Genomic DNA, 14,788 nt, shown 5'->3' with positions numbered 1-14,788 from the left:
TAAAACAGTGATGTGCGGTTGTTCTTGTGCGATATTCATGAACAACCGTCTCGTTCTCCGACGAAAGGGTCTCTTAGACTGTATTCGTTGGGGGGGTGGTGGCCTCATGTTGAGGGCTTTAAGGATCAAATTCCTTGACCTTTAAAGCAGGCTTAGTATCTCTTTCATCATAATGTAACCCTGGCACATGGTAAAGATCTTTCAAATCTCTAGCCCCGACCTACGCTAACGACGAGTCGATGAATCGATTTAAATTTTTTCCATTAAGTCACTTTCCTTGCAGTGACGGCCACCAATTAATTTACAGAACCGTACAAAAATTGGTTCGGTTTCGGTTTTCGTTCCGGCAAAAGTAACGGTTATTTCGGTTTTCGGTTCCGGTTCGGGTCCCTGAAAAAAACTAACGAAACTTGAGCATACGACAGATAGCGAGTCCGAGTGATTGTACATATTGTATACGTTTCAATCAAGATTAAATATATTTGTTTTCCATATATTTACCATTTTCTCCGTACATGTTTTCTTGTTTCAATGATTATATTTCAATAATAATCAAAATATTATTCAAATAATTGCAGAGGTTTAACCCCAACGGACGAGGGGGGACGGGGTGAGTTGAGTCAGCCGGATATTGAGGCGTGTGAAGCTGCGTTGAACGTGGCCGGAGCAGCTCTCACCCAGCCGGATGCTGGTCGACATCCTGTTTCGTGCCGTCACCTCTTACGGACATTGCTCGATATCGCCGAACCAATTCTACAAGTTGAGGATACGCTGCACACTTTAAACGAGGTTAAATCACACTTAAATGTAACCTTTCATCGTTTACACAGTAATTTACATATATGCATGTCTAATGTGTAGGATCTCGTAGTCGCTGTATACAACACTCTGGTCGCTGCCGGAGAGTTTCACGTACGCTGGATTGCTTTGGCGATTCGTGACGAGGAGCCGAACGATCAGATAGATCTCAATTCATCAACGGATGCAGATAGGCAAGAAAAGCGAGAGAGCGCCCGATGTGCTAATGATATATTAAAATTACTTTTGTGCTGTTCGGGAACTGCTGGAATATACCCCATTCAAGAAACTCATTCGAAGCTATCGTTCAGCTTTTGGTTTACGCTGCAGGTATATTCAATAGTTACAAAAACCATTCTTTCAACCATAAATTACACTGTGTAACATACAATCACGCTTTCTACTTACCAGACTGAAGACTAATTCGAATATGACCTTGATTGTTTTGGGTTTACTTTCGTTTATGAAATAAATATAGCAAACAAGCCCTGTACCTTAAGTGGCACCTTTTTCGTGAATTTGGTAATCGAGTTTTCGACCTTAAATACAGATTTTAATATTTACTCAAGTAACCAGATATGTTAATTAACACATAAAGTATTATTTTAAACAATAAAATACATAATATGTCTCGTAGTTTTGGCTTAATTGTCGAATAATCATTCTTCATACAATTGAGACGTATCGTCGCCATTGTTCAACAGACGTGACGTCACATAAACGAGGTTTCAGTATGGTTCCACAACAAAACTTATTTTTACTGGTATATATTCATTTTAAGCAAATTGAATAGATGGCATTCAACTCTCAGTAATATATTCAACCAATTTTGAACCTTAAAACAGTTGAAATAGGCGCATATAAGGCTCAAAATCCCGTGCAAAGTTCAGAAATGCTATGGAAGACAGCTGCGCTACAGACTTGTCGCGCAAAGCTTCCATAGAAGACGGCCGTGGGCAAAAATGTTTTTTACTTTTGCAGTTTTTAACTCGAAATCTACTATTGCTGTGCCAAAAGTGGGTATTGGAATCAATAGTCAGATGCTTTTTTCTATCGATTGTGATTTTTTATTGCTTTAAAGTACCTATAATTAGTTATCTAGCGAATTTTTAAATATTTTTTTTCAATCTGATATGTTACCATTGGGCCAGTAAATGCCAAAAATCTTGTCATATTCGAATTCAGTGGGTCAAACTTAGTTTTGATTGATAAGTCTCCGCTTTTTTTTTGTTGTTGTTGCTCAGTGCTTCATCGTAACCTTTCAGAAATAGATATAATATTTTTTCATTATTATACTTATTTTGTGAATATATTACAAGACAAACATACAATGACACAAAATATGATTCAAAGCTATAATTGCATACTTTAATATATACTATGTATGTACATATATAGTATGCATATATTATAATAAAATGGAAATATTCCTGGTAAGATTCGGTTCTCATCGGATCCAATTTAAAACATTTGTTTGTATAATCATTTCTACTGTATATAAATGACTACAGTACAAGTCGTTTCAAGCATTCAAGCATTGAACATTAAAGATTCAAATATGCCATTGAGATCCAAAAACACACTACTATTTAATTTGCATTTATCTTTTCTCAAAAATATTTCATTACCAATAATTCAAAAACACATTTGAAGCTAGTGAGAGTTTTTCTATGAAGACATTTTTTTTTCAAATTTATATTTTACCATAATGCCATTACGGGTTGCCCCTGAGTGATATTTATAGTATTTAACTTGTAAATTTGTATATAAAGATTATATATTTGAAATCATATTCAAAAATGTGGTGACCTAGTGTGTAGGATGGTTTTTCCAATTTGATGAGGAACTGTTTCAGCAATAAAATCAGATAAATTGGCAAACTTTCCAAGTCCAAGACCAGCACTACCTTAGAAATACTTTCGAATAAATTATTTTTAATCGCGATCAACCCAGGGCTTGAACCCGGAAACCTATACCACTAATAATACATAGGTTTCCGGAAATTTTAAATTTTGAACTAAGTTTCCGGAAACCTGTACTAAGTAAATAAGTATACATATCAGAGCATGAATAATTTTATTTATTGTGATTCAAGTTTTCATATTGCTTTTAGGACGAGGGATTGTATTGCGGGGAAGAAAATTCGGATAGTTATGCTAAAGTTAAGCGCGCCTTGCACATATGGTACGAACAATTGGTAGGTATACTTTTGAGGAAGTCTACGATCCCTGCATCTTCCGACCTATCTGCGGTGGACGACGAGCTTATGAGATGTTACCGGCAAGACATAGCCGACACTCTAGTCAGTTTTATCACAGTATAAATGTGTTCTCTTGTGGAAAAAGTTGCGTTTCGTTGACGGTGACACTTTTTTTTAGGTATATTGTCATACTGTTTTGGGCAACGGGTTGATATTGCAATTGGAAAACCTGATGCGGAGTCTCGTAGAGAATTGTCTGTCGGATGGGGGGTGTACTCTCGAAGCTGTACTTCACGCCTTCTTGGCATTGGCTGAATTTGTCAACCCGACTGTGTCCCAATCACTGTTTGGGCTGATGAGGGTGCTTGTTGAACTGCCGTACGATGATCTGAACCAGCAGGTTCTGATAACGGCTTTAGGATGCTTTGGTAAGCATTCTCTGATTACATTGGGTGACAATTTTTAATTTTAACACAAATACTTACTAATCAGGTATGAGTATCGAGTATGAATATTCGTTTTTACTTTATCTATGTACCTACATATACATAGTAACAATAGATGAAGTTTTGTGATCATGCGAAAATTTGAACTCGAGATTTTGACTAATTCGAAATTGGCATCGATCACTGATCACTAGAGACACGTATTTTGGGCATTTTGCTATTAATGCTAAAATTCGGAATAGATGCTAAATTCGTACAATATGCGAATAGATGCTAAAATAACAAACAAAAGTGAAATTTGCATAAAATTTATAAAATTAATAGACAATTTAGAAGGGTCTTCCTATCCCTTCGCCCATTTATTGTGTGAAGAAATTGAGGGGATAAAACAGAGCTTGCAGTTTACCATAGATGGTGTTTTTCCTGTCGAAACCAAGCAACTGCTTTTGTCTACTACTGTAAACAATCAACTTATAGTTGTCCTCTTTTTTTTAAGTTTTTGAATTCAACTATCTCCCAAACCGCTAAGTGAGTCGGAATGAAATTTTTTACATGTAATAGAAATTATAAATTTTATACCCTAATATTTTTTGAATATTTTTACCTCGACCGGAAGTAGTACGTTTACTCTAGAGAATCGAGGTTTTTTATGTTTTTCTCAGATACCTTTTGGTTTATTGAACTGAAATTTCATATCTACAAGTTTAAGCTTAATACCAAGTTATGTATAAAATTTGGTAAGCATCCGTCGACCAGAAGTGGCAGTTTACTCTTGTTCGATTTTTCTTCCACTATTTTTTTCGACCGCTTAAACATATAGGGGCTCTTCACGAAAAAATTCAAGCATAATTTTTGTATCAATGCGCTGAAAAAAAAAAAAAACTAAATTTATTAAACCGGAAGTCAGATTTTTCCTCTTAGAAAAATCAAAAATGTTCCGACCGTGATTCTTTCCACACCACTGCACGTATCAAGCTGAAAATTTATATTTATATTTTTTATGTAGAGCTAATAAGGTTTTAGTCAGAATATGTAAACCGGAAGTTGTATTTTTTTTAAAACAATATTTCATTATTTTATTTTGACCTTTTAAATTATTTTTATTTTCTTGATATTTAATGTGCATAATAATTATAGTGATTTTAAGTAATAAAAAATTTTCGAACAAAATTCGACAACCGGAAGTAGAATTTTTGTCTTGTGTAAGTTTCCCTACATTTGCGCTCAATTTGTATCGAAAATGCTCTCATAGCCTTTTTATATATACATATATTTCTCATAGCCTTATTATAGAATTTTGTTTTTTATCCTTATATTATTCAAATACATAGATAAAATTGTGGGTTAGTCACATCCGAATTTTTTTTGTGATTTTTCTTTTGATTCAGTCATTCATGTAATTAATAATATAAAAAAAAAAAGATTAATGTGACTTTTAGTTACATAGATTGCACAATATTCAACAATTCAATAATTTCTCGAAACTTGATGTACTAAATGGATAAATTTAGTCATCATATTTGTGCTCAGTGAGTCGTATGTATTGACTCAATGTTTTATCTTTATTTTATTGCATTTTTTTTTGTCTTCATAGTGGCTTATGCGGATTGGTTGGGCAACGTTGAAGATTCGGCAGCTGAGGAAATCGTCGGTAGAGCTTTGAGCGTAACATGGACGGCCATCGAAAAGAAAGAACTGACGTCCCTCGGTGTACTGGCTCTCAAAGCTCTCTGTCAAGAGTGTAACAAATACTTGAGACCCCATGCACAACAACTCTTACAAGCAATTCAAGTTAGTACAAAACCAGGAGGTTTTTCATTTTGATAACGATATAAGTCTAATGCTGCTCAACATATTGTATAATGTTTTGCTAAATGTATCATTAAATCATATAGGCAGGACAGGGAAAATGGTCACCGATTGTAGCACCGCAAGTGATGATGGCTGCCGGTTGTACCGCTTCGACTCTTCCCGTCTCCGAAGCCGCGCCGTATTTAACGAATCTCGTCACACCCATAGTTGAAAAGTTGCAAATCGCACAAAAACCACAAGTACATAGACTATCCATTTGAATCGATCGACACTTTTGTATCATACATATATAATATTTGTTATTGCTTCAGCTAAGTCCTCGAAAGGTGCAGTTGTGTACTGCAGCTCTACAACAAGCATCAGCATTGTTGGGTTCATTGACCAAATCAGACGCAAAACACGTTTATACACCACTTTCTCTCATCTTGCCGACTTTTCCTTATTTAGTTCAACATCCGAAACTAACTGAAGTAATTAAGCAAAAAAAAATTTTTTTATTAATAATATTGCAAATCTATCATGCTGTTATAATATATTTTTCGAATACTTTCAGCCGTTATTTAAATTAATAAAATTAGTGATAACTAGGCTACAGGACGACTGTATACCACTTTTACCTGATTTAATTCGTGCTACCAGCACTAGTTTGGAAATAGAGCCTCATCCTACGACTATTGAAGTTTGTAAATTGGTACGATTTGAAGTTTATACATTGTATTTATACATAAGTAGAATTGTCTTTACTGATATATATTTTTTGTGGTCAGATATCATTAATGTTTACGGATATCGGAGGTGATGCGTTCAGAATTGCTGTGGCGTCCGTCTTGAAGTTGTGCGGCGAAGCCGTCAGCCAGGGTCAACCTTTGTCTATGCATGCACCACAGTTAGACACTTTATATTCGTCATTGGGTACCATATTAAGTAAAAAATCACAGATTTTTCAATATTTGGAACATCAGATGCAAGACGTCATACAATTAGGTACAATTTCATTATTGATTTATTTTTTATATTATTCATATGTTGGTTTTATCATTTTTTTTTTTTTTAATTTCTGTCAGGACTATTGACGCTTTGTCTGCCAGAACAAGGTCCGTCCAAATCAGCATGTTGCTTCTTCGGAAATTTAGCACGTGTGCATCCTACCGATTTGTTACCGCACGTGCCTGCCTTGATGCGCAACTCGATTCATTGTATAGGTAAGAATTTTGGGCAGGGAGGTGTGTTTACCATTGTCCCAGTCTATTGAAATACGTTTGTGTTTGGAACAGTATTCCTTATTGTTCAGTATTTATTGTATTTACGGTGAAGGAGCTAGTTGCTCGACACGGAAGGAGTGGGCGCGCTGAACTCCAGATGATTACTAGCGTCTGGGGATGATGCACTGGTTTTTATTATTACCAGCGGCGTGGACTAGTGATTAGCATATTTTGCTTTCGAGCAGAGTGTCACGGGTTCGATTCCCACTAGGGTCTCGCTGCTGGCCAGACCTTGGTTTGTGACTTGAGGTCGTTCGTTTCTTATCAGAGTTTGCGAATTTTTCTGATTTTCATTGAAACGGTTACTGTAAAATTGACATCTCCTTTTCTATCTCTCTTGCCAATCTCAAGTTATTCAGCGTCTTGAGGTTCGCCAATTTGGCTATAAAATGCTGCAAAAATTTCTCATGTCACTGTGGATTTTTGTATGAATTCGCATTATATAAAATGCTTATACATATAATATATTATATTGATTGATTGACTGTACATATGTATCTGTTTAAAGTGCACTCGTCGCTTTGGAGCGATCTATAATGGCGATTGTTTATGTTCTATGAAATAAAATAAAATATACTGAAACTTAGAGATTAGGTGAGTGGCGATTGTCAACTACTAGTTCACTACATAAATAAACCCGCTTTAAAGTTCAAGGAATTTGACCCTTAAAGCCCTCAACATGAGGCCACCCCCCCCCCCCAACGAATACAGTCTAAGAGACCCTTTCGTCGGAGAACGAGACGGTTGTTCATGAATATCGCACAAGAACAACCGCGCATCACTGCTCTAATAAAAAAATCACAATGTACATAACCAAATACAAAATAAACAACAACGCATGAACACATAAAGCGCACATGCGTTAGGAATGAATCCCTGAAATGTGCCGTGCGAATGCACGCACACTTCAAGTAAACATACATGTATGTATATGCATACATAAGCACACACACAAATGACAAATATACAAACATACACACATCAGCTCTAGTTTACTAGCGCTGATCACCTCATCTCGCGTTCGCGTCAAAAAGGCGATCACTCCGATCTTGGAAACGCCTCTACACATCCACGATACAATACTTCAATTCGATACGTAGCTGTGTGCTGATGTCATTGTCTGGAGGTTGCACGATGCAGCTGTGCGATGGGGTCAGTTTATAAGGGTCGTTCGCTGTGCAATTACGTGATGTTATTCTTGTTATGTTATTTTTGTACCTTTGCGTGTTCCGGATCGCTTAACGCGTGTTTAGAGGTTGTTGTCTGGAGGTTATTCTCTGTGCAGTTGTGTGATTTATCATTTCCGCCAGGTGTAGGGTCGTGTGTCTAGAGCAGAGCATCGTAACCTGTGCACCGCGGTAATATGTGTTCCCCGAACAGCACTTCGGCCTAATGCATGCGAGTGAGATCGCGTGTGAGGTAGAAAACCAATGTTAGTTAGTGTTTTGTCCCTATGCATATACGGAATAACTAGCGACTGCCGATAAAGTACATATCGTCGTAAGTCATAGAGTCGTAAACAATGTGTGCCGCGAATATCCAGAGGTTACGATGATCTGGTCTAGAGGTCACTCCTTTAGGTGTTCAGTTTATACAATGCAAATGTATTCCTACAGACTGGACGTTCAAAATTCATCATGAAATATTATTATACTGCTAGCCAGCAGTTTGGCTTAATGGTAGCGTATATATTTAGCACCACTGCGATCGATGGTTCGACTCACCAAACTGCTGGTTAGATTTGGGGGTTTTGTGACTCCAAATCGATCGTTTCTCTATCAGAGTTTGCCAATTTTATCCAATCATTGTTGAAACGATTTCTGAAAATTGGTAATAGATAATTTCCTGTTGTCACAAAAATCTGTGTGTATAATTTGTAGAAATTATGCACAGAAATCTGAAACATATAGATATTTCTATAATTTCGTGTTTATTATGTGTATAAAAATTGTAATAATAATTGTGCACAAAATCTAAAAATAATCCATCGATGTCTATATGATTATTATTTCTGTACTTGATAATTTATTGAACGTACTGTATACGTTGTCTGACCGTTCTCATACACTCGTTGCATTGGAGCGATCTGTAATGACGAGTGTACATTGATTGTAATAAATAAATAAAAATATTAATATTCTGAATTTTTCAACCAGGAACCTTAGCACCTCGAAATCAAATAGATCCGTTCGCCGACCTGCTGTGGAAGCTTGGCCGCATCCAATGGACTGAGGCTTCGGGCTCTGAGGCAGCACCCATTCAAGGTCCGGCGCACATGTCTACTTGGCTGAGAGATTCGCTTCAAGAGCCTGGTTTCCCGACGGACTTGGCGACCCCTCAAGTCAAGGACAAATTCATCAATGCCTTCATCAAGTGAATAATCAACACAGAATATCGATTATGCTCGGGATTAATATGATTTTATTACATATATTGTTTATTTTATAGGAACTATGCTCACAAACGTCGCGTTTTGGAAGCTGTGAGAGAGTTTGCGCTTTCATGTCGAGGACTTCTCGGCGTTTACGGAGAGATGACTCAGCCGTTAGATAATTTTTAAAATTTGAGGAGAATCTAGTGTGTCTTAGTGAGATTTATGCCAATTTTGAAAGCAATATACACTTAAAACTTCAATTTACTGTTTTTTTTTTTTTTATAATTTTTCTATTTAATAAATACAAAAAGGCTAATGTAGTACAAATAAATGTGATCGAGTCGAATTTTGTATCACGACATTCAAGCCGTAAAGCTTTAAATCTGCGAGCCGGTTGTTATTATTCTAGTGATTTTGCTAATTTTATAATTATTTCAATGATGATATACAATAGTGTTTATATCCATGAGCTTCCATGAGCTAATATATCATTCTCCTTTTGTATGATAGTTGTAAGTATAATTATTATCAATGTGTGATATTGTCGTAATTTTGATTTTATTTTAATCAATGAAGTCTTTCGCAAAAATTATTTATTTTGTATCATTTTTTTTTTAATTAATACTGATATATTTGTGAATATTGTTATTAAAATTTGGAAAAATAAATTTTTGATTACATTTGATTTCTTAAAAATTTTATTTCACTAACAATCATTCTTCCCAAATTTGAGCTAGACTCATTTACAATGTCAAATGCATATGTATGTAGATTCTACATATTTGTTATTGTTTAACTATGGTTTTAGTTATGGTTTTACTATGTTTTAATTTTCATGAATTGCATCGATAACACTGAGCAACAAAAAAAAAATACCAGAGTGGAGACAAACCAATCTTTACTAAATTTGAATATGATAATGATTTTTGTTGGTTAGTGATGTAATACTTGGGTGATTGGTGTTAGAACAATATATACCAGGAAGGCCTAACAGGTAGACCCTAATGCGCCTTCCTAGACAATTAATTACAAACATTAATTAATTAGTGTCCCAGGAGAGATGTAAATAAGTTTGAAGTTTCCGCGAAAGCGTTAAAGAATTAAAATATAAATAATTCGTATTATTGTCACAACGTATTTTGTAGTGTGAAAACATTGTACGTACCGCGTATTATTGACACAATTTATTTATTTGTAAGAGCACTTCAATTATTATAACATTTTTAGAAGAATTGAGTGAAAGAAGTATAGATGTGAGTAAAAATATAATTATGTTTGGGGACTGGAATTTTAATTGGTTACAGACAGAAGAATTTTATGTAAAAAAGTTGAGAAATTGGGTAAATGAATTGGGTTTTAAACAAAAAGTGACGGAAGCAACGAGAGTGAATAATTTATCAAGCTCTCTCATTGATTTGGTTATAACAAATATAATGGATTTGCGGTGTGAGGTGAAGGATGTACCGAAAATAGGAGACCATTCTATTGTCAACATGTTTTTGGGACAGCGGTTTAGTAACGGAGGACTTAAAAGTATGCAGGTGACTGAAAGAGAAAACATTGATTATCAATTGATGAATGAATTGTTAAAGAAGTGTGTATGGGGAAAGGATGGTGATAGTGTGAATGAAATGTGGGAGATAATGTATCGTAATATAACATATTCTAAAAGTAAATGCGTAAAATCCACAAGAATCATGCATAAGCATAAGCTGAAACCTTGGTTTACCAAGGAAGTAAAGGAAAGCTTAGTTGATAAGAATGTTAGTTATAAAAGATATAAAATTATTAAGGCTATGGATGGAATCCAATTAGAAAATGCTTGGTTAGATTATAAAAGAAAGAGGAATAAATGTGTGAATGTTTTGCGCAATGCGAAGAGGGATTGGCATGAAAGAAATATAGATGGTGCAAAAAAAGATCCCACAAAAATGTGGCGAATAATTAAAACTTTGATTTCCGGGGGAAAAAATCTTTCTTTGAATGAATTAGAAGTCGAGGGGGTAGTATATAATGATAAAGAGGATATGGTTGAAAGATTGAATGAGTTTTACATCAATAGTGTGAATGATATAGTTAATTCAATTCAAACAAGGCATAATAGTGTGAATGATGATATTAATTTGGGTTTAAATAAGTTTGATAGGTTTAAATTAGTGGAAATGGGGGGATTAAATGGTGTATTGAAGGGTATGAAATCAGTTTCTAGTATTGATGGATTGACTCTAGATATTTTAATCAACACTTGGGACATGGTTGGACCTCAGTTACTGAAATTAATAAATGAATCGTTAGAAGTGGGATCCGTCCCGGATGCATGGAAGGTGTCTACTATTGTACCGGTACCAAAGGTTACTGGCACACATAAAGCCAGTGAAATGAGGCCCATCAATATGTTACCAATTGTTGAGAAGATGCTGGAGGAAATCGTTATGATTCAATTGAAAGAGTTCATTAGTATAAATGATTGTTTGGTTGTGGAACAGTCTGGATTTAGAGTGAAACATTCAACAGAAACCGCTATCCAATTGGTGGTTTCTGATTGGATGGAGGCGATGGATGAATCTAGCATGGTTGTTGGAGCAGTTTTTCTAGATTTTAAGCGAGCGTTCGAGACAGTAGATAGGAATATTTTATTACAAAAATTATATAAGTTAGGAATAAATGGTATAGTATTAAAGTGGCTTCAATCATACTTGAATAATAGAAGGCAAATAGTAAAAATTGATAAGGTGTTATCCTCTGAATTTGTAACACCTCATGGAGTGCCGCAAGGGTCCAAATTGGGACCCTTATTATTTATATTATATATAAACGATATTGTTAAGGTAATTAAGATGTGTAAAATACATTTGTTTGCAGATGATACATTGATATATATAATTGGAAAGAATGTTGATGTAATGTCTGAGATTTTAAATATAGAATTAAATTATGTGAATGACTGGTTGTGTGAAAATAAATTAAAGTTGAATGTGAATAAAACAAAAATGATGTGGTTGAATGGTAAAAATAAAAATATATTGAATGAAATTAGAATTGATGATAAGTTAATTGAAAAAGTTGAAAATATAAAATACTTAGGTGTATACATAGATTCAGGACTAAATTTTAAAATGCACGCTGACTATATAATAAAAAAAAATGGCTAGAAAAGTTGGTGTATTATGTAGATTAAGAAATATTTTAAGTAAAAAAAGTAAAATTTTAGTGTTTAATTCAATTGTCTTGCCACGTGTGGTTTATTGTGCCACTGTGCTTAATTTGTTTAGTGGCCAAGATTTAGAAAAAATGCAAAAAATACAGAATAAAGCTATGAGAGCTATTTTGAATGTGAGTAGGTTTAAGAGTATTGGAAGTATGTTAGATGAATTAGGATGGATGAGTATTAGAATTAGTCTAAATATTAGTACATTGTCTTTTGTTTATAAGTTAGATCATAAGTTATTACCTAAGTATTTTGATGATTATATAATAAGGAATAGAGATAAACATAGTTTTTATACTAGAAATAAGGACAAACTAGTTGTAAGTAGAGTAAGAAAGAATAAGACGGCTGGGGGTGTTTTTCACAGGGGTGTGCTCATGTATAATGCCCTCCCTGAGTGCGTCAGGTCTGCTAAAAACATGGATGCATTCCTGCGAGGTGCGAAGAGACACGTCTGTGAGGGACAGTACATATAAGTTAATTATAAATTTTAGAGTTAAGTATAATAATTAAGATGTATTTTTTTTAAATTAGCTTGATAGCTAAAATATATATAAATAAATAAATAAATAAATTTCTCTGCTGTGAACAGTCAACGGCAACGGGCGGGTGAAGCTGGTCATCGTTGTTCTTGAGTGCTTTCGAAGTCAGCAACTATTTTGTGAAGAGTCGAACCAAACGAGGACATCATATCGTCGCTGAAAAAGTCTCCGAAGGCAGCTTACTCACCCAGGGTTCTTCGGCTACGTCCAAAAGTATAGACCATGGATTCTTTACAACTGCCCAAACCTTCCCACTTTAGTACTTCAACAGCGACTAACATGAAGGTGTGCGTACGAATCCGACCTCCTAACCAATGGGAAGTCGACACGGGGAGACGTATTGTCGTCAAACCCATCGATTTGAGGATGCTAATCTTCGACCCCAAAGTAGAGGCAGAGCCATTATTCTACCATAAAGTGCAGCAGCCGTCGCACAACTATCTCAAAAAAACCCAACAAGGAAATGCAATTCATGTTTGACACTGTCTTCGGCGTCCAAGCGACGAATGTATGTAGACGTCTTCAACGAGAGCACCAAATACATCATCACCTCGCTCATGGAGGGTTACAATTGCTCCGTATTCGTCTACGGAGGTACAGGAGCTGGTAAGATTTTCACGATGTTCGGGTATTTGGAGACGCCCGGCATAACATATCTTACAATGCGAGAACTGTTCAACTGCATCGAACATCACTGACAAAAGTGAGACTTTGAAATATGCGTTTTGTATCTAGAGGTATTTCACATTCAAAAACACTTATGCTCGTATTATTTTAGCTATTTTTGTTTGACAAATTGTAATGAAATTTATTGTTTTTCTCATCTTCAAGACTTATTAACAAATGGCAACAAATTAAATGGCCAGTATATTAATCAATTTCGGTAAGTAGTATATAGATCAGTTTTCGGCCATTATTTTATTAACAAAATGGTCAGTATTATATTATTAAATGTGAGTATAAATAACAAATGGACAGTATAAAAATTCACACGCACATTCGCCGGAACAAATAGCAATACCTTTTGGATGGCATTGTGTATCAAGATCATATCAACCTTGTGGTGATACCGACCAAAAAGTATTACTGGCCATTCGTCAAAATAAAACTTACCATTTAACATTAATACTGACCGTTTATGTTTAAATATTGACCATTTAATATAAATACTGATATTTTATTATTTATACTGACCACTTGAATACTGGCCGTTTAATATAAATAATGATCTTTCATGTTTATATATATATATATATATATATATATATATATATACATATATATATATATATATTTTTTTTTTCAACAAGTCATTAGTAGAGGTAGGACCGGAAGCGTGCTTGCTCCAGGAATCGGGGCGGTTTGGCTCTATTTACAAAGCTAGAGTGCAAAAAAAAGGTTTTGACCGAACCTTTATCAATGTACGGTGAACAATTGAGCAATGAACGGCACGCTTTGGGTGCGCTCACTACTCATTAGTCAATTTATTATTTTACTTGACATGCTAAAAGTAATATGCTTCTTTTCAGGAATGTCGCAATGATGTTTCTAAATTACAATCATTATCGGAAAGTCTGATTCGCCAAGCTGTATCTATGCGGCAGAAAACTGAGGCACTCGAAGTTTGTCCAATATTAGAACCGTTGAATTCCCAACAAGATTCGATAATTTCCGAAACGAAAGCCGATCATCTAAAATCTCTAACAATATCTCACATCAACAAGATTACAAATTTGAACAATTTTGTTAAAAATTATTTACTTAATATTAATAAGACAATTTATATCACGGATAAATACCAAGTTCGACATATCATGAATTTCCATAAATTTGGATACTGAGCTCCGGTCGAATGAAAAACTAATCGCTAATTTCGCTAGATAATACCGGACATACATTATTGAATTTCATACAAACATACATAGCAGGTAGTCAAATTTCGTATTTGTTTGTCGTCTTATCTTTCCTCATGCAATAAAACTGCCACTCATAGAAAACACAAAATAAAATATATCATTTCTTGTAAATGCTCAAATAACGAGCTGTTTTTTCCATCTACAGCAAAACATGATGAAAAAAAATTAAAGAACTGGGTTTATCCCAGTTCTTTTGCATTCGATCGGAGCTCAGTATCCAAACTTATGGA

The 14,788-nt window shown here is 34.8% G+C and overlaps 1 protein-coding gene across 1 annotated transcript in view; it reads left to right on the top strand.

The window, feature by feature from the left end:
- The window catches only part of cdm (importin-13-like protein cdm), a 15,235-nt gene extending 5,652 nt beyond the window's left edge, over window positions 1-9,583 (top strand). Inside the window, exons 6-17 of the mRNA XM_077442468.1 lie at window positions 579-789; window positions 862-1,128; window positions 2,912-3,100; window positions 3,177-3,426; window positions 5,039-5,235; window positions 5,340-5,495; window positions 5,568-5,726; window positions 5,810-5,947; window positions 6,024-6,240; window positions 6,321-6,458; window positions 8,675-8,891; window positions 8,967-9,583. Coding sequence (XP_077298594.1) covers window positions 579-789; window positions 862-1,128; window positions 2,912-3,100; window positions 3,177-3,426; window positions 5,039-5,235; window positions 5,340-5,495; window positions 5,568-5,726; window positions 5,810-5,947; window positions 6,024-6,240; window positions 6,321-6,458; window positions 8,675-8,891; window positions 8,967-9,078 — 2,251 coding nt within the window. The 3' untranslated portion in view covers window positions 9,079-9,583. The remainder of the gene's footprint in view (window positions 1-578; window positions 790-861; window positions 1,129-2,911; window positions 3,101-3,176; window positions 3,427-5,038; window positions 5,236-5,339; window positions 5,496-5,567; window positions 5,727-5,809; window positions 5,948-6,023; window positions 6,241-6,320; window positions 6,459-8,674; window positions 8,892-8,966) is intronic.
- The last annotated feature ends 5,205 nt before the right edge of the window (window positions 9,584-14,788 follow it).

This window comes from Arctopsyche grandis, chromosome 1 (assembly GCF_051622035.1).
Source record: "Arctopsyche grandis isolate Sample6627 chromosome 1, ASM5162203v2, whole genome shotgun sequence".
In the NCBI taxonomy this organism is placed as follows: Eukaryota; Metazoa; Arthropoda; class Insecta; order Trichoptera; family Hydropsychidae; genus Arctopsyche; species Arctopsyche grandis.
The sequence above is the reverse complement of the archived record's forward strand: the minus strand, read 5'-3'. Positions and strand labels throughout refer to the sequence as shown.